Source organism: Aythya fuligula, chromosome 1, assembly GCF_009819795.1.
Source record: "Aythya fuligula isolate bAytFul2 chromosome 1, bAytFul2.pri, whole genome shotgun sequence".
Lineage (NCBI taxonomy): Eukaryota > Metazoa > Chordata > Aves > Anseriformes > Anatidae > Aythya > Aythya fuligula.
Window position 1 is genome coordinate 72,885,833 of NC_045559.1, and position 22,959 is coordinate 72,908,791.

At 38.7% G+C, this 22,959-nt stretch overlaps 1 protein-coding gene across 1 annotated transcript in view; it reads left to right on the top strand.

Annotated features, from left to right (window-relative positions):
- PHF21B (PHD finger protein 21B) overlaps window positions 1–21,907 on the top strand; it is a 66,383-nt gene extending 44,476 nt beyond the window's left edge. The window contains exons 5-13 of the mRNA XM_032186444.1: window positions 2,927–2,978; window positions 7,731–7,807; window positions 8,223–8,273; window positions 10,594–10,648; window positions 14,271–14,293; window positions 15,721–15,879; window positions 17,308–17,383; window positions 18,336–18,439; window positions 20,812–21,907. Coding sequence (XP_032042335.1) covers window positions 2,927–2,978; window positions 7,731–7,807; window positions 8,223–8,273; window positions 10,594–10,648; window positions 14,271–14,293; window positions 15,721–15,879; window positions 17,308–17,383; window positions 18,336–18,439; window positions 20,812–21,036 — 822 coding nt within the window. The 3' untranslated portion in view covers window positions 21,037–21,907. The remainder of the gene's footprint in view (window positions 1–2,926; window positions 2,979–7,730; window positions 7,808–8,222; window positions 8,274–10,593; window positions 10,649–14,270; window positions 14,294–15,720; window positions 15,880–17,307; window positions 17,384–18,335; window positions 18,440–20,811) is intronic.
- Window positions 21,908–22,959: the final 1,052 nt, after the last annotated feature.

A 22,959-nucleotide genomic window follows, 5' to 3' on the forward strand; every position in this document is an offset into this window, starting at 1 on the left:
TTAACTGCCAAACTAAATTGCCGCCCGTCTAGTAATTGCCGCCTCTCCCACCAGAATGATTTCTGCAAAGAAATTAAGAAATTACACAAGGGAGTGATCCCTCTGTGGAGCAAATGTCTGTTTTTGTTGTTTTTTGTTTGTTTTGTTTTTTATTTTTGTCATCAGTATGCTTTTTAGTTGTTTTTGTTTGTTTGGTTGGTTGGTTTGTTTTGTTTTACTTAAAAGTATCTGAGTTCAGCATAGAAGAAGCAGTTAGAATTGCACAAAACTTTTTGCACTTCAGCTTGTGTATTACTAAAATTTTACATTGCTGGCAGCATTTTCATGCATATTCTAACATTCTTTTACTTAAAATAAAAAATAACTGCCAGAAATGCTGGTTATTTAGCTAACAGTGATTTTAATCCTACTTAAGAACTGAGAAGAGAGACACGTTGCTATTGTGGACTAAATGCTAGAGTTGAGCCTGCATTGCAAAGATGGAGAAATCAAAGAATCAATTTTGCGGATTCCTGCACAGAGCAGAAACAACATTGCATTGCCATTTCTCTGGGATGCTTGACAGTAAAGCTTTGCAGTGGAACTAGTATTTTGAGTGGAATCCAATGAGCTGCAAGAGTGTGAAACAGCAAAACCCATGAAAACAAATATGCTGTTAATATAACGTGCTTGTTAAAAAGAATACAGCTTCTATTGGGATTTTTAAAGAGAAACCATATTTCAAATACCTATAAAACCTTCCTGTCTTTAATAGTGAGATAATTATCAAGTCAATTTATGAAAGCTCTTCATAAGCACGTATGCTGTCATTACATTTAATTAGATATGTATTCAAATAAATTTAGTATAAAGAGAGGAAATTTATCAAGCATGCCAGTACTGAAATAATTTTAGTTTAGATGTCAGAAAATGTATGCTCCCTTTACAGTCTAATCTTTAGGTAATATAGGCAATATTTTGAGTAATATAGGCAATCTGTGTTCCAACTGGAAAATCACACAATCACACATTAACCATTCGCACTTTATCTAAATGTTGCTATGACTTCTGCTCAGAGCAGAGACATCCTGCCATAAAGTTACTTCTAGTTGGGGTGAAGTGAAGCTTGTAATTCTACTCAATTGACAAATTTTCTTCTCAGATCTACACAGTGGGTCTCTGATCAAATATTCATCTTTCCCTTCACGTGTGGAACCCCCACCATGCCCAGCTGGTGTTTTAGACATGTAAGGAGTGAGCATTAATGAAATCAAGGTCTGATGTGCGTATGTACATGTGCATGTCATTACCACAGTTATGGAAGGCAGAAATATAGCATGAATGTTATCTAAATTGCCAGTGATGAGATTCTACGTGACCATTTTTTAATCTACAGGAAGAATTACACCCTAGGAGATCATGGAATGACAATATTCCTATCTTACGACTTTGTTAGTTCACCTCTTTGACGTAGATATTTTCACAAATGTAAGAAGAATAAGGATATCCAATCCTGACTCTCTGATTTGTGAAGTACCTACCCCTTAGCTAGATCTTTTCATCTATAAAATGAGGATGTGTTTACTTTCAGAGTTTCACTATGTGGAAGTCAGAATTGCAAAGGAAATGGTACTTTCAATAACTTAGTAGCTGATTTTACAATGGGCTGAAATGAAAAGTTGAATCATCAGGTTTTTCACAAACAAGAAGGTCAAACTAATTTTGACTTGGAAGTGTTGAAATATGTTGTCCTGACACTTCTCTGAAACAGAATATTTTGACCATCTACCACTTGCACACTCAATTTTAGTTCAACCTAAATCTACACATTTTATTTTGGGTGAGCATGACAATTACATGTTCCAATGGTCTTTGTGTGCATTATCACAGTTGGATTGTGAGTTTTGCTTGCTAGATTCCTAATAGCTTGTTTTTTCTAGCCAGATTATCTCTTCTGTGGAATTGCACCTTGTGAAGCACGATCCAATTCTGAAATTAGCACGATCCAATGAGGTTGTTCAGCACAGCAGAGAGAGGAGACCCCACAGTACCATAGATGTGATGCAAAACCAAGTAGTTTGGTTCAGTTTGGGCTTCGAACTACACAACAGAATTTCAGTTTTCCATTTAAGGGGAAAAAAAAAAAAAAAGGAATCTTCAGCAAAAATTTTTCTTGCAAGAAATTTCATTGGAAAAAAATTCCGAATGAAAAATCTCTGACAGAAAATGTAGAATCTGCGCTAGTAATTGCCCTATAACTGCATAGGCATATTTCAAAGTTTTGTTAGTATGCAAATGTGGTTTGCGTGTACACAGTGTACCAAGAATTCTGAGTAATTTTTTTAGATCACATTCCTCGCTGTAAAATGAGTTCACCACTATCAGTGGGAGATGTTTGTTAGCTTTCCCATTGAGGCAAGATAAGGGATCAGTGGACCCCTTCACAGTTCATGCATGTGATATTCTTTCTGTAACTTGGGACAAACAATTTCTGAATTATTCTTTTTTTTTGGGGGGGAGGGGGGGAGATTTCAAAAGTTGAAAAGTTCAGTGCAAGTGTGTCGTATCTTCTCCATATAGCTTGCTTGTATCCAATAAAAACAGTGCCAGACAGTAATAATAATACACAATTGCTTTTCTAAAGAATGGAGTAACAAAGCAACTAGCAATATGAAATTTTGGTCATGCATTATATACAATTAATAATCATACATCATTGGCTTTATAAGACTCTGAACTGTTAAAGTTTATGTAGTCCTACAAGTAGGGCATGACTGACCAGGCATATCTGAAGCAAATCTTCAATTAGTTCTTCATATTTCTATGCATTCAAGCAATAGACATTTCTGAAAGACCTTATTGGGTTTATTCTGTCAATGCCAGATTATTTACTTCTACCAGAATTGTTGTAGTAGAAAATCTAATGTGTGTTTATTTCTTTCCATAGAAAATTGCCTTCATGGTAGCATTAGGACTGGTTACAACAGAACATTTGGAAGGTAAGATGGCATATGTTCTACAGCTCAGGTTTTGAGTGAAATCTTTTCTCTCTGCTGCTCCGCAGCCAAATGGAACTGCTTTAGAGTTCGCCACATTCTTAGATATCTTGCTGACTCAAGAGTCCAAGTTATTTACAGCTTGATTTCTTTTTAATAAGTTTTCTTGTGCTTCTGTTCCTTGTTTTTAAGAGAGGCTGTGAATTCTGAAGAAAATAGCATCTTAATTATAAAGTCTCTGCAATATATGCAGCAGTTTTTCTGGTGTTTTATTGCTTTTTTTTTTTTTTTTTTTTCCCCTCTCTCTTCTTTAAATCTGCATTTTAGAAAAACATTTAATGTCCCAGTGACTGAGAATTTGAAAGCAGTTTAGAGAAACTTTAAGCCATCGGACTTTTTAGTCCCTTAAAGGTAATGGATTGAAATGGAAATTAAAAAGCTATAGCAATTTCAGGAGAAGATTTATAATCCCAAAAGTGCAAATGATGACTGGTTCTTGTTTTCTTTTTTCTAAAGAAAATAAGACAACATTTGAAATTAGGCTGAAGTGCAAATTATGCTTACAGCAGAGAGAACTTCATTTTGAATAATTCTTTGCCCTTGGATTTTATTGGAACTAATAAATTGTTTGTGTGGATTTAATGCTTATGTTCATGAACACCAAGTACTACTCTATTCTGTTATACAGTGAGTGCAGAGATGCACATTTTGAACCTAACTGCTATAATACTAATCCTGTAGAATCAATTCTTTCAGACAAATTCACTTTTTATATTCCTACTACCTTGAAATAAACAGCTCCCACCAAGAGGTATTTACTATGGAAAGGGTATTTCTTCATGAGTGTTGGTGATTGCAACTGCCAAAAATACCCTTATAGCTTTCACATGCTAATGGTTATTATTTTAGTGCTGTGTCATATTTACAGTTATCAGCCATTGCTGTTTATCAGGAAGGAGTGGTCATTATGCAGTTCAGTTTATTTTAGTACTTCTAATGTATTCCTCAGTTTTACATTTTTTAGAATTAAACTGTATCAGGATTCAGGCATTAAAAGCTTATTCACTCAGTATCATTAATCCACAGCATTATTGCATTTCTTCATTTTATTTGCTAATTCTGTGGTGAGGGACTGTGATCCGCTTCTGCATGGATTTCTCTATCAGACCAGCAGCCTTTCCAGCTAACTTCTAGAGGAGGATCTTTCACCTTACTGGGAAAAGAGCTCTGTTCTTCAGGGCCCCTTCCACTGACATTCTGCAGGATACAGAGTGCGCTAAAGATAAACTGTCATTACAGGCCTCATAGAATGACCATACAGAGTGTTACATTATACATACATTAGTTTATTGAAGCTTTACCTCCAAGATAAAGCGATCTTCAAGATTATTAGTCTCTATCAAATGTATTACCATTTAGTTGTTTTTTTTTTCTTTTCTGTTTTGGTTGTATTTTTTAAATTAGTGAACTAAATAATTCTGTGATGTAGCTTGTGGTTGTGACATAATCTTTTTCTCTATGCTATAAGAGTGTTTTTTATCATTGCCATTGTGTAAAAAAAATCTAGATCAAAAACAGAATATTTAAAAGAAGTCTTTAGTTCATGTCTTTCTAGACACAAACTTCTTAGCTAAAGAAAATAAAATCAAGTATTTCCATTTATCTTATTGGAATGCTTTAATAAGTTAAACCAAATTACTTATTTTTACTTTTTTAAGCCCTGTTTGGAAAAAGAAAGAGAAAACACTCTCAATACTTTTTAGCAGAAGTGACAAGTAACAAAGATAGTGTACCAGTCTATGCCTCTGGTCTAGCTGGTTGTGATTATTTACTGATGCACTCTTGGATGTACATATTCCTTTTATCAGAAGCATGGATATTTTTTTTCACAGTTTCCATAAGTGAAGTGCTGACATTGTGCCTTCCCTCCCTGATGGCTGCATAAGGTGGAGTACATCTAGTGCTATTTTAGTTCATTTCTCCATCTCTTTTTCCATCTATTTTCACTGCAATTGCTTTTCCCCCCAGCCAGATTTTATTTCTGCACCACAGTGATGCCTCTTCCAAAGCTGTATTCCAGGTCTCTACCACATGTGTGAGTCAGGCTCCATCAAATATTTCTGTTGCCTTGGTGAGAGCATGTCCTAAAGAAATTCTCTCTTAAACCTGAGACCCAAAAGGGCAGAGAACTATAGATCCATCACAGGCTTCTTGTGAAGATAGCGCAGTTATGCTCCCCAACATACAGAAAGCTCTGCTGTGTCAAATCCTTTGTTTCTTTTCCCAGACCAGTGGAAAGTCCCAATCTTGCATCCTTGTGACAACCTCTGAAAAGGAGTAAGTCTGTCTGGGCAGTCAGTCTGTCTCCAGCTTCTTCCCTGTGCTGCTGTGAGTGCTGAGATGCTGCAGCCCCTGGATGCACTGACCCTGTAGCTTGGGTTACTGCTGCTGGCTGCAGAAACCATGGCTCCTGCTCATGCTGTTGAGACCAAAGTCAAAAGTCAGCACAGCTCCACTTCCTCCATTTCTTTGCCAGCATCAAGGCACATGGGTTCTTCTTTTGTGATGTCTCTGGCACTTCTGGCCAGGAGCACATTCCTTTTGTAAGAACTGATATGGAGAACAATCGTCCTTCCCGTGGCTCTGTGGCAGGCTGTTGGATCCACATGTAGTGCTCATCCTGCTACAGTTGCCAGATTCCCTTCATAGGCTGCCAAAGGGTTTGGAAGCTCCAGGATGGCAATTTCTTCATAGCTAGAAGAGCACACTGTAGGGAATACTTCAGTGGTGGAGCAGAAGTGTTACCCATACAATGGCTTCCTGTTTGGAGGTTTCATGGCACCAAGGATGTTAACGACATGCTGGCAGTGGTTTCAGAAATGGGGTTTATTGCACATCTCAGTGCAGTCCCAGATAGCACGTTTCTTCATACTGAGATGCTGCACAGCTCCAGGAGTTGCATGGCAGCATATGTCTGTCTCATGTCAGGCTGTGAATCAGACCTGCCTGTACTCTTTGAATTGCCTTAGGAGAGACACCTGAGTGTGAGAGGTGACATGTTCCCATGCCAGTGGGAAAACCCAGCCAGAATACATAAGTAGTTGCTCCTCTGTTTTTCTTGTCTATCCAGTTTCTGTCTGCTACATCCACCATTGCAAGAGTGGCGGCTTAGCCAACAGTGCTTTGTGAATGAGAAGTTTCAAATCAGTATCTGGGAACTCAGGGCTGTACAAAATCCATGCAGAGTGTTGGCCTTGTCCCTACGGACACCGTGTTCAGGACGTGACCAGCAATACTCAAACCACATACTGTGGCACACTGCCCTTTTTACTCTGTGGAGAAGTGATCAACTTCAATTTGGAAAGGGTGTCTGGAAGCCAGAACTGTGTGCCAGGAATCCAATTCCCGTGTATTGTAGACATCCTGAAAGCTGGACTGTATCTTACTGTTGGATTGCAAATGGGAGATAGTGCTCAATATCCTTGAGACCATTTTCTGGCCCGGAGGACCTTCTGGGATGGCTCTCACACATTGGCAAAAGATGCTAGACTTTCTGAAGAAACAGATGGTGTCATGAGTTTCTGTTGGGTGTGCTCCTGGTCCTCTGATGGGCTGACAGGCTAGTGTTCCTGCCAGTTCTGCTCCTTCTGAGAAATTTACTCAGAACAAAAAGAGTGGAGGTATCACAACCATGGGAGGGGCATTTAGACTAAAAAGAGTTCTGTAGTTTATCACTGCAGAGTGTGAACGTTGCCATAAAATATTCACTTGGGGAACAAGCATCAGCCCAGCTGCACACACTTCATGTCATGGGATGGATGCTGGGGGGCTCTCCTTGCTAAAGCATGTCTGCTCTTACCTTATTATTGGAATAAAAAGTAGACTGTAAAATACACGCTTATAATAATCTCACCATTCTGAACAGACATAAAGAGCTGGAAAAATTCCGTGTGATGGAAATGAAATCCTAGTTCAGATAAAAGTGGCATTAAATCTGCAGATTTCAGTGGGCCAGGAATTCGCTCATTTTTTCTGTGTGTGTATCCAGAAGATTTCACATGACTTATTTTTTGCTAAATGCAGTCCCGAGTAAGTGCCATCTTCGATAGGTGTTACCATTTAGTTGAAGGGAGTTCTCCTGTTCTTCCCCCTTTCCCAAACAGGCCAGCAATTCAATGAGCTTATTTTTGCACTGCTCTTTCAAGTGGCACAGTTATATGTACAGCTCACAAAAATACTTTGCAAGTTTATGATCATGAAGCCGTGTTATTTTGGATGAATAAGTCATAGTGCCCTAGTTAGAGCTGAATCTACCCTCTGCACAGAAAAAGTAATATAAGTGAAACTTAAAAAGATCTCTATACTTTCATCTGATATGGGTTTCAAGGCTTAACTGCTTTGTATGCTTAATTTTTGTTAATAGCAGTCATTGATAGCATTTTGAAAGCTCTTTCTTGATGCTTGTTATATGTGTGTCTGAAGGGATCATCATAAAAATCTTGTAGGACAGCAGAAGTCCACCATGGAGGAAGGGAAAAATAAAAACATGCCTGTGTTGTGAGTCTTACAAGGAAAATCTTATTAATGTCAGCATTGATATTAATGCTGATGCAACCCAATTAACACTTTAGAAACTGAACCTGAACACAGAGCTTAAGAGGTTGAGGGTAAGAGCATCTTGATTAAGAAGTTAGAGCTACATTTTTCCCTGATGAATGAGAAACATACAATTCATGCTTTTTTCCATGGTTACAGAAATCCAGAGCAAGCGTCAGGAAAGGAAGAGAAGAAGCACAGCGAATCCAGCCTACAGTGGACTCTTGGAAACCGAGGTACTTGATAATTCACTTTTTTTTTTTTTTTTACCACAGTGCTATTTCATGCCAATAAAAGGTTTAAGTACTTCTTATTACAAAAGTATATATGAATGCAGAGCCATGTATTCAGTTGTAAAGATATATTGATGTGGAAAAGAAAAAAAAATATTTAATCTCAGTAGCTAAGCAACAGGTTTTCACCCCACAACATCACTTACTTCAAACTAGCACTCATGATAGTTTTAGTAACGGCTGAGAGGACTAAATTAATGTGGGATCTAATTACTCTTTTACCTATACACATGATCCCATTAGGTTAGACCTGAAGAATAGAAGTGCTGCATTATCTTCAGACTTGCATGGCCATTCCTCTTTTCCTATTCCTATCTTCAGAGAACTTCACTTAGTGTTTTTTTTTTTTTTATTATAGACATTCATAAAAGGAACATACTGGTTTAAGAATCAGTGTACTGTGCAGAGGGTAAGAAAGCCTGCATAATAAGTAAAATAATGCATAATTAAAAATAAAATGGATCTGCATGATCTCTATCATCTGTTATGTGTATGCTGTTACATCTATGGCAATAGCAAAATTAGGCCCTACAAAATATTGCATTGCAAACCTGGTATAAAGTCAGCATGTAAATAGACTTAACTTGTTCTAAAAATGTGTTTTTATTAAGTTTCTATTTATTTAGCATGTTAAAATTCCATCTTTAACATTTTACCACAATTTGGGGTTACTATTTGAACTTTCTGCAGAAATTAAACTGATTTGCAGCCAGCTTTCCATTTAAGCAAGATTACTCCATGTTCTGGGTTCCTTAAGCCTAGATAAAGTAAGTTTTCTTTACGTAGGTATCAGTGATGAAATTTTGGAATACCAAAATTTTTGCAAATGTCTGTGTTAGCAGACAGCAGACAGATGAGGCTAAGAAGAAAGCTATCAGTGATAACTTGGTTGTTCTTTTTTTTTTTTTTTTTTTTTTTTTTTTGAAATATGATTTTTATGCTCCCTCTCTGGGCACTTGAATTCTTCAGGACTCAGTTTTTCTCCAGCAACCTCTTCAGAGCAAATACTTATGTTCATATACCCAGTGTTTAACACAGTAGGAACCTTAGGCTTGCTACCGTTACATTTGCAGTGTCTTCTCTTAGGCCTTTTTGTCCTGATGAGTTTATTAAAATAACTTACAATCAAGTTTTGTGACTGTAGTCTAATCAACGTTCATGAGAAACTCAGTTATCTTGGAGCAGAGATGGAGGGGGTGATGAAGGAGGTCTGCTGCACCCCTAGTTCATACTCCTTATTATATCTGTTCTCAAAAGCATATCATGAAGTGAAGGACGGCACAGAGAAAGAAATGTCTGTAAAAGAGTCCTATGGCTGATCAGCTGTGTCCTCATTAGGAACTGTCATTAAGTACTGACCATGGGGAATGCCGTTCAAGTAAAATGGAGGCAGATGTTTTTTCACTGATCAATTAGCTTCTCAGATCGATTTGCTAATCAGTGAATTGAGGTATTTTGAGGCATTTTAGGCATTCTGGTGCAGTTTAGTTTACGGTTAGTCTACAGAATGCTCTTTAATTCATGATTGTTTAAGTTGAAATTGCATATAAATTAGACTTTTTATTTGCCAATGCCCCTCAAAACTGCAGGAGCTCAGCATCTGTAGTGGTAATGTTACCTTCCTTGATTACAAAAATGTGATCACAGTCTTATGTCTTCAATTGAACGGTGTGCTTTTCATTTTCACAGCTTTTTTTTTCTAAAAATGTTTCTGAGATACCATTCTATTTTCCCACTCTTCGTAGCTTCTTTGTTGTTGTCCTTCAGCATAGGAAAGGGTTAAGTTTCTAACTGGATATATTTTGAACAAAGAAACATCAATTCAAAATTCCTTAACAAACTGCCATGCACCTGTTTAGAAAAGAATGGTTTACTCATCACAGAAAAAATTATTTATTAGCCACAAAAAAATCTACTTTTCCTCCAAGCATAGACTTAACATCTAATGGAGGAAAATGGTACTGTTTTCAGTCCTGCTGTACGATGATGGCTTAGAGGAGCCTTTAAGGGTTATGTTGACTGTTAATGAAGCCCAGGTAGCTATTGACCATCAGCTTTTACCATCTTCTAAGCTGCTGATGGACTGCATTACAGTTAGTTAAACATCTCAGTCAGGTTTCCAGTGGACTGTGTTTGCAAGTTTGAAGGTCTTTAATAACCACAGCAGACTGACATGACTGCAAGCTTCTAGAGGTCATATACATTAACTTCTGAAAGAGAAATACTTGACTTGGGTCCTAATGCATAGCTTACAAAGGAAATATGGTTCTACTAACTGTGGGCAAGTGTCACGGTGGATAGTGATGTTTTTCTGCAGGTGGGAAATCCATCTCTATTTCTGTATATGCAAATAAAGATGTCATTTCACAGAAACAATTTATTATGCAATTTTTCATTTATGGATGTTATCTGCTAGGTTTGGAGTTACTGTTGCAGTTGCCTGGAACATATACTGAAATTCAGTCAATAAAATGCAATTTGTATTTCTCTCTTGTTAATAAAATCTAATGCATGTAAAACTGCTTTGTGAAGAACTTGTTAGAAAGGTAAATAATGCAACTGTTTATATAGCTATCTTAAGGGTAAGTAATGAATAATCTAAGTCACTGAACGAGCTTCTGGATACTTGGTTATGTATGAAGGAAGCTCATAGAAAGTATAGCCATATGGAACAGTAAGAGACAACTAGAACACCTTTCAATGATGCTATGGTTTCTTTTTCCTTGCAGCGGAAACGCCTTGCCTCAAATTATTTGAATAATCCCTTGTTCCTTTCAACAAGAGGTAAGCATATTTTTAAGTGAATATACTATTGCTCTGATGACACATTAAATATTTAATAGCAGGATTTCATAGGAATTACTACTAGCATGCCATAGGGCATTGCTCTGTGTAAGATTCCTGCGCTTTTTAGTGTGGAGTGAAAATAGATGGTTTACTTGCAAAAATGGGTAAAGGATAAAGCTAAAGGTCACGACTGTATAGAAACTGATCCAAAGACTTTGCAATCAATGGCAAATCTGATCTCTAGTATTGTAAGCAGAATGAAGTTAGAGGACTGATCTCTAGTATTGTAAGCAGAATGAAGTTAGAGGACTGATTCAAGAAGAGAGTATTGCCAACTCCAACTACTTAAAAACATGTTGAAAAATTGGGCTCTAAAAAAATTATATTCTGGACTTTTCGTTTGCCTCTTCTTGTCAACTTTAAGAAGCTGTTGTCCATCCTCAAGGGCTAGAAATATACCACATCTTTTGCTTTAAAAACAACTGCTGAAAACCACAGTTTTTCTCAGTCCAAGAGCTGGAGACATAAAACTAGCTTTGATGGCCTTGAAGACGCCTTCCAACCTTGTATTTATAAGAACTTCAGAAAATGAAAATTTCATGGTAAAAGCATTGAGAAAGAACAGCTCAGAGGATCCATTTGGTGAAGATGATGAATAGCTCATGAGAAGAGCGCATTCATGGAAAAATGTGCAACATTTAGAGAAGGCAAAGGGTTGAGAAGTGGGAGATGAAACAAGGACAACACTAAGTGCAATTTAATTCTTTAGATGAGGCCCATGTAGGAATTTAAGAGACAATGCAAGAAACTTTAGTTGCATTTCAGAAGAGAAGAAAAATAGAGAAGTGTGATTATATCCTTGCCCTTGTGCTGCCTTCTTAACTTGGGCTCTGTTGTTGTGCATTAAAAGTAAGGGAATGCAGGCGTTTTTCAGATTCAAATATTATTTCCATTTTAGGAGTATTTATAGGAATAATTTCAATTAAGTCTCGAAGTTTTGACAGTTTTTCAGTGGTTGTTTGGTATGCCTGTCAAATGTCATGTTTAGTGTTAGTCACCTTTCTGGCCTTGCCTTGCATTCCTGCACCACAGGATCGCCATCTTAAATGTGACGGTGCTTCTCTACTTTCAAAACTTCATGTGCTAGATGCAGACAATTGGCCTACTTACCATATGCCTCAAGTGCATGTGGTGTCAGAGGACAGGAGAGGTTATTACACGGTAAACAGCTATGACGACATGCCTCTTAGCAGGAGCCCATCCTCGTGTAAGCTCTAGTTCAAAGAATGTTACTCTCAGCTCAGTTTTAGCCTGAAAATTAAAATTATAATTTTTATTTGTCTTATCATACCACTTGTTTTTCCCTGGTAAACACATATCTGGAGGGAATGGCAATGTTTGCAAGCCATGCTTCTAGCCCCTTCATAGATTTCTTTTAAGTTAGGATTTGACATCTCTGACCTTCTTTCATCCACGTTTACCATTTGATTTGCAAGGAAGGAGGCAGGGTACATAGTTCCAGCAATGTGCCTGTCACTGAGCTGCTTGGAAGCCACTGCACTCTCTCCTTAATTGTTAATTCCTATTTGGTTCCTGTATCTTTGGTTCGTCCAGTTTCCAGAATCTGTGCTGGGGTTCTGCAGATTCTGTCAATTTTACGCTGAACTTCCTTAGAGCAGACCCCCCACCTCTGGAGGTTGTAATTACTTACATGCACTGGGCACCGTTGTGCACAATGTGATGTAAGCTCTGACCAAAGGCAGATGCAGTCCCAGACAGCTTGAAATAACAGAGGTGTAGCTGTCTGCCTTTAGTGCATAGCTGTCTGCCCCTTCTGCTATAAAACACTCCTTTAAAAAATCCATCTTTGGTTTAATTTTAACTAGAAAGCATAGTTTGACATACTTTAAAATGTCTAGAACTTTACAATAAAACTGAGCTGAAAAGAGAAATAAACAAACTAAAAATACCTCTATGAAGTACAAGAAACAACTGTAATTTCCAGAAATACAGAAGAGAACATTTCTTGTAAATTTTCAGCAAAATGTCAATTAAACAGGATTCATTTATCTGAAAATGTCTTACCTGAAATGAGGGCACATCCCCTGACATACATCATTTGTAGAAAAGACTCTTAAATTATCAAGCCTCTGTTTATCTGAATAACATTTATGCCCCCTGAGTAATCGTGGTGTCATATACCCATGGATCTCTCTGTGTGTATTTGTGTATGTAGTGACATCTGCAGATTTTATAAGTCTGTGGTTATTTATGGAACTGAATGCCAAAGGAAGCTACAATTGTTGGGAAAGGCAGGTAAATCTATGGAAGAAAAATCTATCTAAGTCTGTTAAATGTAAAGATGAAGATGCAAACTCCAGGTTAGGGAAACCCATAAACTACAGACTGCTAGCATTTGGGAAGATACTTCTGGAGTATTTAAAAAATAATAATAGTGATTTATGAAAATTAATTTTTGAAAAAAAAATATAATTTATTTAAAAAATTATGCTGTGCTTGTCCAGTTCTTGTACTCTGCCTGAGCAGCAGAGTTAGATGCTCTTAGCAAAGGACCTTGGGCCTTTGGTCCAACTTAGGTGAAGCTGTTCCTTTGCTATGTTCCTCTTTTCACATGTGTGTGAGCATGGTGTCTCTGTGTCTGCATATTCTATGTGTGCAACTCACAGGTTGCTGGGCTCACACTGGGACAGCTGTATTCCCAGTTGTGGTCAGGGAGGGAACCAAAGGAGCTAAGGACAGAAATATGAGTTTATTTGTCACCAATCCAATCCAAAGAAAGGCCTCTCCATCATCTGTTTGTCACTGGAACAGCATGTACCTGTCTCTTATGAGTCAGCAGCAAAAATCACAAGCTACTGTGCAGTTTCCATAAAGCTGTTAAAATTTTCTCCATTTTTATTTTTGGATCAAAGTGTGATCAATGTCACAAATATTTTTATGAAAGGCTTGGCCTGTTTTCCAGAGAGCTCTGGTGCTTCTTGTTCCTATCAAGCTGTGAATGCAATCACCAGAGCTCAGTTCATCAGAAGGTCGGAAAACAGTAGCATTTTGGGTGGGAGAAGCTTGATGATAAAGAGCTGATGATAACACAGAACTCTCCCACAAGTAGCTGAACACTTTGGCCATGAATCAGCTGAACATTTAAGCGTATTTAACAGTAAGTCAGTGGTACCACTTTTGTACTCCAAGTTAAGCACTTGCTTAAGTGCCTTGCTGGTTCAGGGCCAGATTGTTAAACACTCAGCAAGCTGAAGTCCTTAAGAAAGACTTTCAGACCAGTGACACACAGAGAAGAGCTCCACAGTAAACATTTTGAAAACTGAAAATAGTATCTGTGCTTCTCATATTATCAGACCTTTGGGTGCTGGATTCCTGCAATGTAAATTTTAAAATCTCAATTTGAGAAATACTTGCTGCTGCTCATTCTCCTGTTTGTAATTGCATTCTTTTCTGCCCAAAGAAAAGAATTTATTGCATTAATTTTGACAATGTCCCACCTCACAGCTTGACTAAAATCTCTCCCATAGCTGAGAACTAGCATTCATTGCAGCGATATATTTCCCACTAATCTGTTCTCTACCCTTCTTTCACATGCTAGCAAATGAGGATCCATTCTGGAAGGTATGTGTAGCAAAATTTGTGTATTTACCAGTGTCTTTTTTCATCACTGTGTAGTTCAGATCTTTCTTCTGATTATTGTAGTCTCTACTACAGAATTGCAGTATTCTCTTTGCCTTTCATACTACTTTCGGGAAATATTTCTCATTTATGTAAATCTTTGCACCTCAGAGTTACAATTTCAGAGGCAGAATCTTAAGGGCTTGCATATACACAGCTTGAGTTTAATCCCTTTGTAGAATCCCCTAAATGAGAAAGTGCTATTCCAGATATTTTGTTTTGTTTTGTTGTGTTTTTTTTTTTTTTTTTTTTAATGAATATTTTAAGAAAAATGAATGACCATTATAGGTTATATGTATTAAATCTCTTTAGTTTGCATTTAAAAATTTAGAGTAGATAATTTTTAAACAGTAATACTTGGAGAGTTGGGTTTTTTGTTTGTTGGTTTGATTTGGTTTTGACAGGACTGATTTCAAATTCAAGATGTAAACCTGACTAAAATTATCATGAAACATTATAATTAATAACCCTAAAAGTGAAAATATATGTTTGGAATTAACAAAGATACAACATTATTATTCTCCTTGCTGGAAAAATATTAGGAAAATTTAGATTTTCTTTGTAATGTTTCACAAACCATAAAAGTTTCAAAATCGGTCTCTGTTAAAATGCACTTAATTATACAAAGAGTAATTAGCATTGCCATCAGATTAGCATAGCTATTTACTACATTACATTGTAACTTTGTTGATGAGTCTTAGTTCATGTTATAGATTGCTTCAGACAAAGTATTAATCAGTCTTGTTGGAGATAGTTTGTTAGAATCTGAACAGAAAACAATTAGCAAAAGGGAGAACAGAGGGACAGAGGAGCCGAGCCCTCTAGAGGAGTTCACAAAAGGAGGGTACGTAGGGAAAAGCTATACTCGAGCACACTGTATTCTTAACTGCTCTTTGAGGCATCATGCATAAAACATGGAACTGCTTTTTCCCCAGAAACTTTTGCTTGCTTGCTTCCTTCTGCCTTGGACTTGAAGAACAAGTAATCCACATATTGACTTTTACCCACGCTTTAAAGTAGAGCTGCCCATGTTGATACATGTGTCAGAGTGACATTTTATCAAGAACAAATGAAATAATTCTAACATCACAAACTGGCTATTTAGTTGACTCCTTCCTGTGTTTGATTAGTTGATTTTTATTTTTCTATCTATATCAATTTAGGGAACTCACTTCTGTCTTGTTTATTTGTATTTGTTGCTGTCATACACCGTTATATCTGTTGCCTTCTACAGCTGCCAGGGTGCTTCTGACACGTAGATTTTGTGTTTGAATGAGCCTAGCTGCTGGAACAGTGGCTGTGAGTGCTGCCTAGGGAGAAGTGCTCAATGGGTTGAATTGACCCAAGCCATTCTTTCTCCTCTCTTGTAGAATGAGATCCACCACGATGAACACTGCACTGCTTGCAAGCGTGGCGTTAACTTGCAGCCCTGTGGCACATGTCCCAGGGCATATCACCTCAACTGCTTGGACCCACCCCTCAAAACTGCCCCCAAGGGGGTTTGGGTCTGTCCAAAGTGCCAACAGAAGGTAAGCTACATGGGACATAGAATCATAGAATCATTAAGGTTGGAAGAGACCTCCAATATCATCTGGTCCAACCATCATGCTACCAACAATGTCACCTACTAAACCATGTCCCTACACACCAGGTCCAACCTTTCCTTGAACATACCCAGGGACAGTGACTCTACCACCTCCCTGGGCAACCTGTTCCAATGCCTGACTACTCTTTCTGAGAAGAAATGTCTCCTAATTTCCAACCTAAATATCCCCAGGCACAACCTGAGGCCATTCCCTCTGGTCCTATCACTAATTACCTGTGAGAAGAGGCCGACTCCCAGCTCCCCACACCTTCCTTTCAGGTAGTTGTAGGTAGCAATAAAGTCTGCCCTGAGCCTCCTCTTCTCCATACTAAACAATCCCAGTTCTCTCAGCTGCTTCTTACAGGACTTGTGTTCCAGGCCCTTCACCAGCTTCGTAGCATAGCACACTGAGAAGAGAAAATAGGAAAAACCTTTAATCTGTGTACCACTAAATTAAACTAAACTATGGTCACAGCTTAGGGGACCATATTAGCTACTACTGAGGAGGTTTTAATAAAGTTTGCAGCATTTATTTCTGGTATTTTTATTATCTCTTCACCGTAATCGTATCTGCTGAGGTTTGTCCTGGAAAAAGATTGAAAGTGTCTCTCCATTTCCTTTGTTTCTCTTCTTTACAAGAAAGTCACCAGCATGTAGATTGCAAAACAAGTAATGTAAACATTATGTATGAGTACACAGTGTCAGAAGCAGACACTTCACCAGTAGATCTGAAAGCTGTAAGGAGTGTGCTTCATCTTCTTTAAATCATATTTATTACATGATAGTTATTGATCATAGCTATGTCAGAAATGCTAATTTGTTTAGTTGCTGTGAATAATGCTGATTGCAGGAACAGTAAAACAATTACTAAAACAGCGCAGTGTCACTTAACTGTAGAGTGGAGGGTTAGATTTTGTGCCTTAGAGTTCTTTGTGTTTAGCACTGAAATCACTGTTACGTTCCTTTGAAAATGTCAAAGGGAAATTCTAGCACATAGTTATAGAGAGGAGAGCAGCCTAGGATTAGGTCTGCAAAGTCATGTTTTCCTGTGGACCATCCACAATGCTTCTGTATACTCCACCAGTGTGGAGGTCTGCTTGTCAAGGGCTGAAGAGTGTCTTCTCGTCGTGGCAACACAAAACAGAGGCTTTGCAACCCCCTTTAGCACTGTTTGGTAGGTACAAGGATGTGAAAAGGAGTGATCCCCAGTGGAGGGTGCTACTCAAATTATTATCTCATTACTTCTCAGCTTGTGAATTCTGAGACAGGGACCCTAGAGACAGGTCTTGCAGAGCTGTGAGGCTGGAGGAAGAAAAACATTAATGTGTGCCTTTGTGAGGTCCTAACTTTCTGTTGTTTCCTGGGCTTATAGGTGTTAAAGAAAGATGACAATGTGCCATGGACTGGAACTCTGGCTATTGTTCACTCCTATGTTACTCATAAAACAGGTAGGGATTGACGCAGCTTTTGAGAAGCGATTCTCTGCTCGTGATGGGCGATACCATTTGAATCCTTCGTGGCACTGATACTAAAGTAGTGTTGTAATGCTACCAGTTATCATGGTAGTATTAATCAAAGGGCCATAAGAGGCTATGTCTGAGAACAGTAGGTGACTTTCTCTTCCCTTCTCTCTCTCTGCTCCTTCTCCATCTTTGCTCTTTGAGGAATCTGAGATTGATCTCAGAGGAATTTCACTCAGTGGAGGAGGCTATAATGGAAGTGGTGCCTTCCTGGGAACAGGGCTAAAAATGGGATTTTGATTTTGAGGCAGAATCATGTCAGGCTAGGAGGCAGAGAGACACGGTCAGGCTAAGCAGAGCTGTACAGTTGGGTCTGTAGCATGATGCCAGATTAGTATCTCATGTACTACAGTAATACCAGTCTATAATTGTTTTGTTATTATTTGGTATCACAGTCATTAGTATCAGATGGTGTATTATTATACATTGGCCATTACTCTTGTTTTGCTCTCTGTTGCACTTTTACAATGGGCTGTTTGGCTGTTTGGCATTAGAGTGTATTTGTAAGGAGCTTTTCAGAAGTATGGCATTGTTTTGATCTGTGCTTTTCACCCAGGGTCACTGAACCTGAACCAGGTAGCTGACCAGTTCTTAAATACCCTACACCTCTTTCTTGAAGACTTCCAGGGTCACATGTGGTCCAAGGGTTGTTTCTAGTTCATCTTAAAGGTGCATGATAGCTTTTGGGTTGTCCTGCATGCTAGTTGTTGACATGCAAACAGAAACTCCAGATTTAGCCATCTGTACTTGCTGACAAAAGGCTTCTGAGACCTTAAGCTCACCTTTCAAAACACATGCTTCTGCTTTGTGGTGTCAAACACACAGTTTTGGTATATGGCCTTTTCTTAACTTTTGCATCCTTAATGTTATTGTTCCATAGTCAAAGAAGAAGAGAAACAGAAGTTATTAAAGAGAAGCAGTGAGCTGAAGAGTGAGCATAGACAGTTAGAAGAAAAAGATCGACTTCTCAACAATGCAGTAAAGGTAGGACTGCTTACTGGGGACAGTCTCCCACAGAGATGTTTATAAATAATTTATGCTTGAAAAACTGGTATTTTGTGGCTAGAAAAATGTTTATGCTCCAAAGCTAGATGTTGAAGCATGCATACACTTCTGTGTGAGGAAAAACATGTGGACTTGCTTTATACACAAAAGCAAACTGCTTGGGCAGCCTGAGGAGGAGAAATCACTGGTGACTGAAGTCCTGTTGCACACATAAAAACACAAAGTAACTGTGCCTGCCTTCCTCGTAGTGCCTTACACAGCTCTGATCTATCCAGTGACATTAAGGCATTTCCATTCTCCAGGTGAAAGATCAGTCACAAGCATGTGTTCCATTGGTAGCTGCTTGTCCATCAGCTCCAGAACTCCTGAGATGGGGTAGAAATAGCCATCCTTATTTGTCTTAGAGGATAAATGGTGTTACAACCTCTCCATGAGTGAAAACGGATTCACAACTCTGTTTGCTGGAGATGTCTCCATGCATACTGTGCTATGAGGACCAGTCTCTGGCAATAATGAGTGGGCTGAAATCAAAGCTATAATCAATCCCTGTCCTCCATGGAGGAAGGAGCTTATCTGGGGCTAGCTCACCTCAGGCCCACTCTTAAGCGGTAGCTGTTAGTTTGCATGGCAGGCTCAATAAATATTTGAAACTTTCTTACCCTGGAAAAATCAAAGTGGCAGCTGCAGGAGTAACTGGTCACTACTTGCTTTACCACTGCAATTATCCAGAGGAGGCATACTAAAATATTTATTGCATTTAAAATAAAGAAGGAAAAGTATTGATTTATTAAAAGGCATCACAGTGGGGAATATTCCCTGTAACTGTGCATAGTCACCACCACCACAAATGGAAATAAACATGTATGAAGAAGTGACTCTGATGTATGGAATATCTCCAGTGCTTCAGAGGGTACAGTAGCATGAGGTGTTCATGAAATTAAAGGCATGTGGGGATGCATTCAGCTATCATTTATATGTCACTATTGTCAAAAGCATAAGTTTTCTACCTAAGCAGAATCAGGATCTTTTAGAGGGAGACAGTCTTTTTTAAATGGTAATATCAGACAATGGTTACATTTATTGGAGATATGTCCACTTGAAAGGAGAAAAGCAATTGAAGGTGTTCCAGCACACAGCAGTTTCATTTCTGATATTTTCCTTAAAAGAGATTTAAATTAAAGAGAGAACTTGCATATACCCCCCAGGTAAAATGGTATTATTTGGTACAGACAGAACGTGATTTATCTTTCACCTGACATTTCACCTGTGTACACCAATCTCTGAGCAGCTCCACACAGTGTCTTTTTGAACAACTTGACTTTCAGCTGAGCTCTTGCCACTTCTCCAGAGCTGGAGACTCCCCCACCCCACTGTAGCCAAAGGGGACCAATCTGTGGACAAGTCACCAGTTTTGCCAAAACTCTGAGACCAACAGGAGAAAGAAACTGGGAGGTGTCAGGTGATAGAGAGGCCACCATCCCCTTCCATCTAGCAGGCAGGCTCTGGTTTTTGGTACATGACATAGTCCCTCATGGGCCAGCCGGTGTTCAGTGGATGGGATGGTAGCTGCAGCAGTTGGGGAGAGGAGGGAGATTTAGTGATTCTTTCTCATCTCCTCTTGGAGAAGAGGGAGATTTGGGATGCTTTTGTTTGGCTCCTGCTCTCATGCTCATTTTCATGTAAGTTTGTGTGAAACATTTCAAGTGATGGTGGGGTGCAGTTTGGCCACCCCACAATAAAAAGGTTTTCTTGTGACTGTTGTGGTATAATAGATTAGATTCTAAGATTCTAATCTAATAGATAAGATAGATAACATATAAGATAATATAATAGATAAGATAGATAAGATTCTTAGATTCTAAGTTTTCCACCAGAAATTTATTGACACCATGTTTAGAGAGAACATCTTACTTTCACAGTACCAATTCCATAAAATCTGTCGCAGGCACAAAATGCACCATGGTGAGGTTTGTCCCTCAAATCTTTGTCAGTGCCATTGGGCGAGATTGAGAGACCTCACTGGTGGCTTTGTGGCTTTCCAGTAATACAGCTATTACAGTCCCAGGCTGACAACCTGTCTGGAGTGCAGAAGGCATTTCTGCATACAGGACAAGGTCAGAAACGCCCTCTGCATGCATTTGGACGTGGAAGAGTGTTGTTACCTTAGCTGCTGCAGTGGATGTGACACCGTTTTTGCTCCATTCGTTAAGCCATGCTTTTGCTATCCCCAGAGGAGAATATACTTCAAGAAGGATGTGCACTCGAGACACAAAAGGATGTTTGGAGAGATGTTTGACACCGATTTGAATGTATTCTCAGTCTTCCCTTCTCTCTCCCCTTCTCTTTGACAGAAATGCTTAGAGCGAAAAACCAGCCTGTTGGCCCAGCAGAAAGGGACTCAGTCATCACTGGAACGTCTCAAAACCCTCATTAGACTGATCCAAAATGAGCAGATGATTCAGGTTACCATGACAACCACCACCACCTCCTCCCTGCTCACCGTCCCCTGGATCAAACCCTCCTCTGCCTCTGCTGCCATGCACAAAGCCTTGCAGCAGTCACAGGGCAACAACTGACAGAGCCGGCTGCACCAGAGACAAGGAAGGGGGAAGAGAAACTTTACACCCATGCGCAAAGGAGAGATTAAACTGAGACAAAGGAGCGAAGGAACAATCTGGGGTTTTGTACACGTAAGAACTCTCAAGGAACAAGCAAGGTCCAGTTTGTAGGCCACTGTGGCGGCTGCTTCACAGGGAGCAGGATGTGGTTATGTGTTTGCCGAGACCTTCAGTGCTGATGAGATTTTTTTGTTATGTTGGCCTTAATGTATTTATGACTGAGAATGAACAGGAAGAGTACAGCCGATAGAAAGTGGAATATCCTTTTTGTGGGGAGACAGGCAGTTTTGCAGTTCTGCTTGAAGGGGAAAATTTAAAACGCAAAGAGTTAGTGAGCTAGTGGGGACGTAGTTGGGCTGAAAGCTGCGGGAGGGAGACTGGTGATATCAAAAGAAACCAAGCTACTTAGGACTTGACATGGATTCTTATCAAAGGAACAAAGTTGGCTCCATTGACTCGGGCGAGCAGGAGCTGGGGCTGTTTTGACCAGAATGGACACTCAAAGAGCCTTCAAAACAAAAGGTCATTTTTTTCCAGTATTATTAGAGTTGAGAATTGCAGATATTTAAATAAAGAAACTGTATGAAGTTAGCGTTTCTAGTAAAATATTGAAGTATTTTCATGCTGATGCTTCTGTATATGCGTTCCTAAGTATTTAAAAAAGTGTGACTGTAAAACTCCTTACTTTTTTGCAGGTCCTTTTTACTTATTTTGCTATTGGTGTATTTTTCTCATGGAGTTTTTGTGCAAGATTTAGCATAAACCTTAATAGTGGATATCCTTGGCAGGTTGGGTTTGTTTTTTTTAAAGAGGTTATTTTGGAGGTTTTCTTTTTTGTTAGTTTATTTTTTTTAAGAAAAAAAAAAATCTGTTTTTTGTTTATTGACAGTACAGATAATATGCCAAAAAGTTAACTTTACATTTTTGTACTGCATTTTTATTGTTAAAAGTATGTAACTTTTGGTATCGTATGTATTTTTTTTATTATTATTGTTGTTTTTTCCTTTTTGCTTGCAGAAATATCTGCTGAAATGGTAGAGGAAAAAAAAAACTGCCTCAAGGGGTTGTTACTGGATAATATCAAGAGTTCTTGGGGAGTGACAGGCAACGGCAGATCGTAAGGGTTTGTAGGCTGTTTTGGGGGGTTACTTTTTTCAGGTTTTTTTTGGAAACAATTTCTTTTTAAGATTCTGTTGGCTTTTAGCACATTTGGGAAGCATTTGGCATTAGCCTGAGAAAACCCTTGCACGCCTGCTTGTTTTACTAGCTAGTCTTCCTGATCCTGTCAGGGTCCACCGGCCCCCTGCAGGCCACCCACCATTCCCACAGCCCCACTGCCAGCCTGGGAAGTGAGTGACGGGCACCCCGTTTTTTCTCAGTGTCACCCCCACCAGATATGATTATCTCTGTCATTTGAGTTCTTCATCAATTAGCACAACAGATACTTAAGGAAAGTGAGAAGCCACCAGAGCATGGCATGAAGCTAGTCTCTCACGTTAGCATTATCACATGGTGCCGAATCTCACTCTCTCTCTCTTTTTTATTTAAAAACAAAAAAAAAAAAAAAAAAAAAAAAAAAAAAAAAAAAACAAAAAAAAAAAAAAAACAAGTGGGGGACTGGTTTGTTCTGTTGCCCATCACTAGGCAGCACATGGTCCCTTCAACCATTTTCACAACTCCGGGAGAAACTGTGCAGTACTATACAAATCTATTTTAATACACAACACTCGGTTGAACAAGATTTTTATATTCTTTTATTGATGAACAAAGTGAACTAAATAAAACACAATTGTTATACATTGGTTATTGTATGCCAATTATGCATTCTAATGTGGCTTGCAATGTAAATGTTTTCAGGTTTAACTTTCTTTTTTCCTTCTC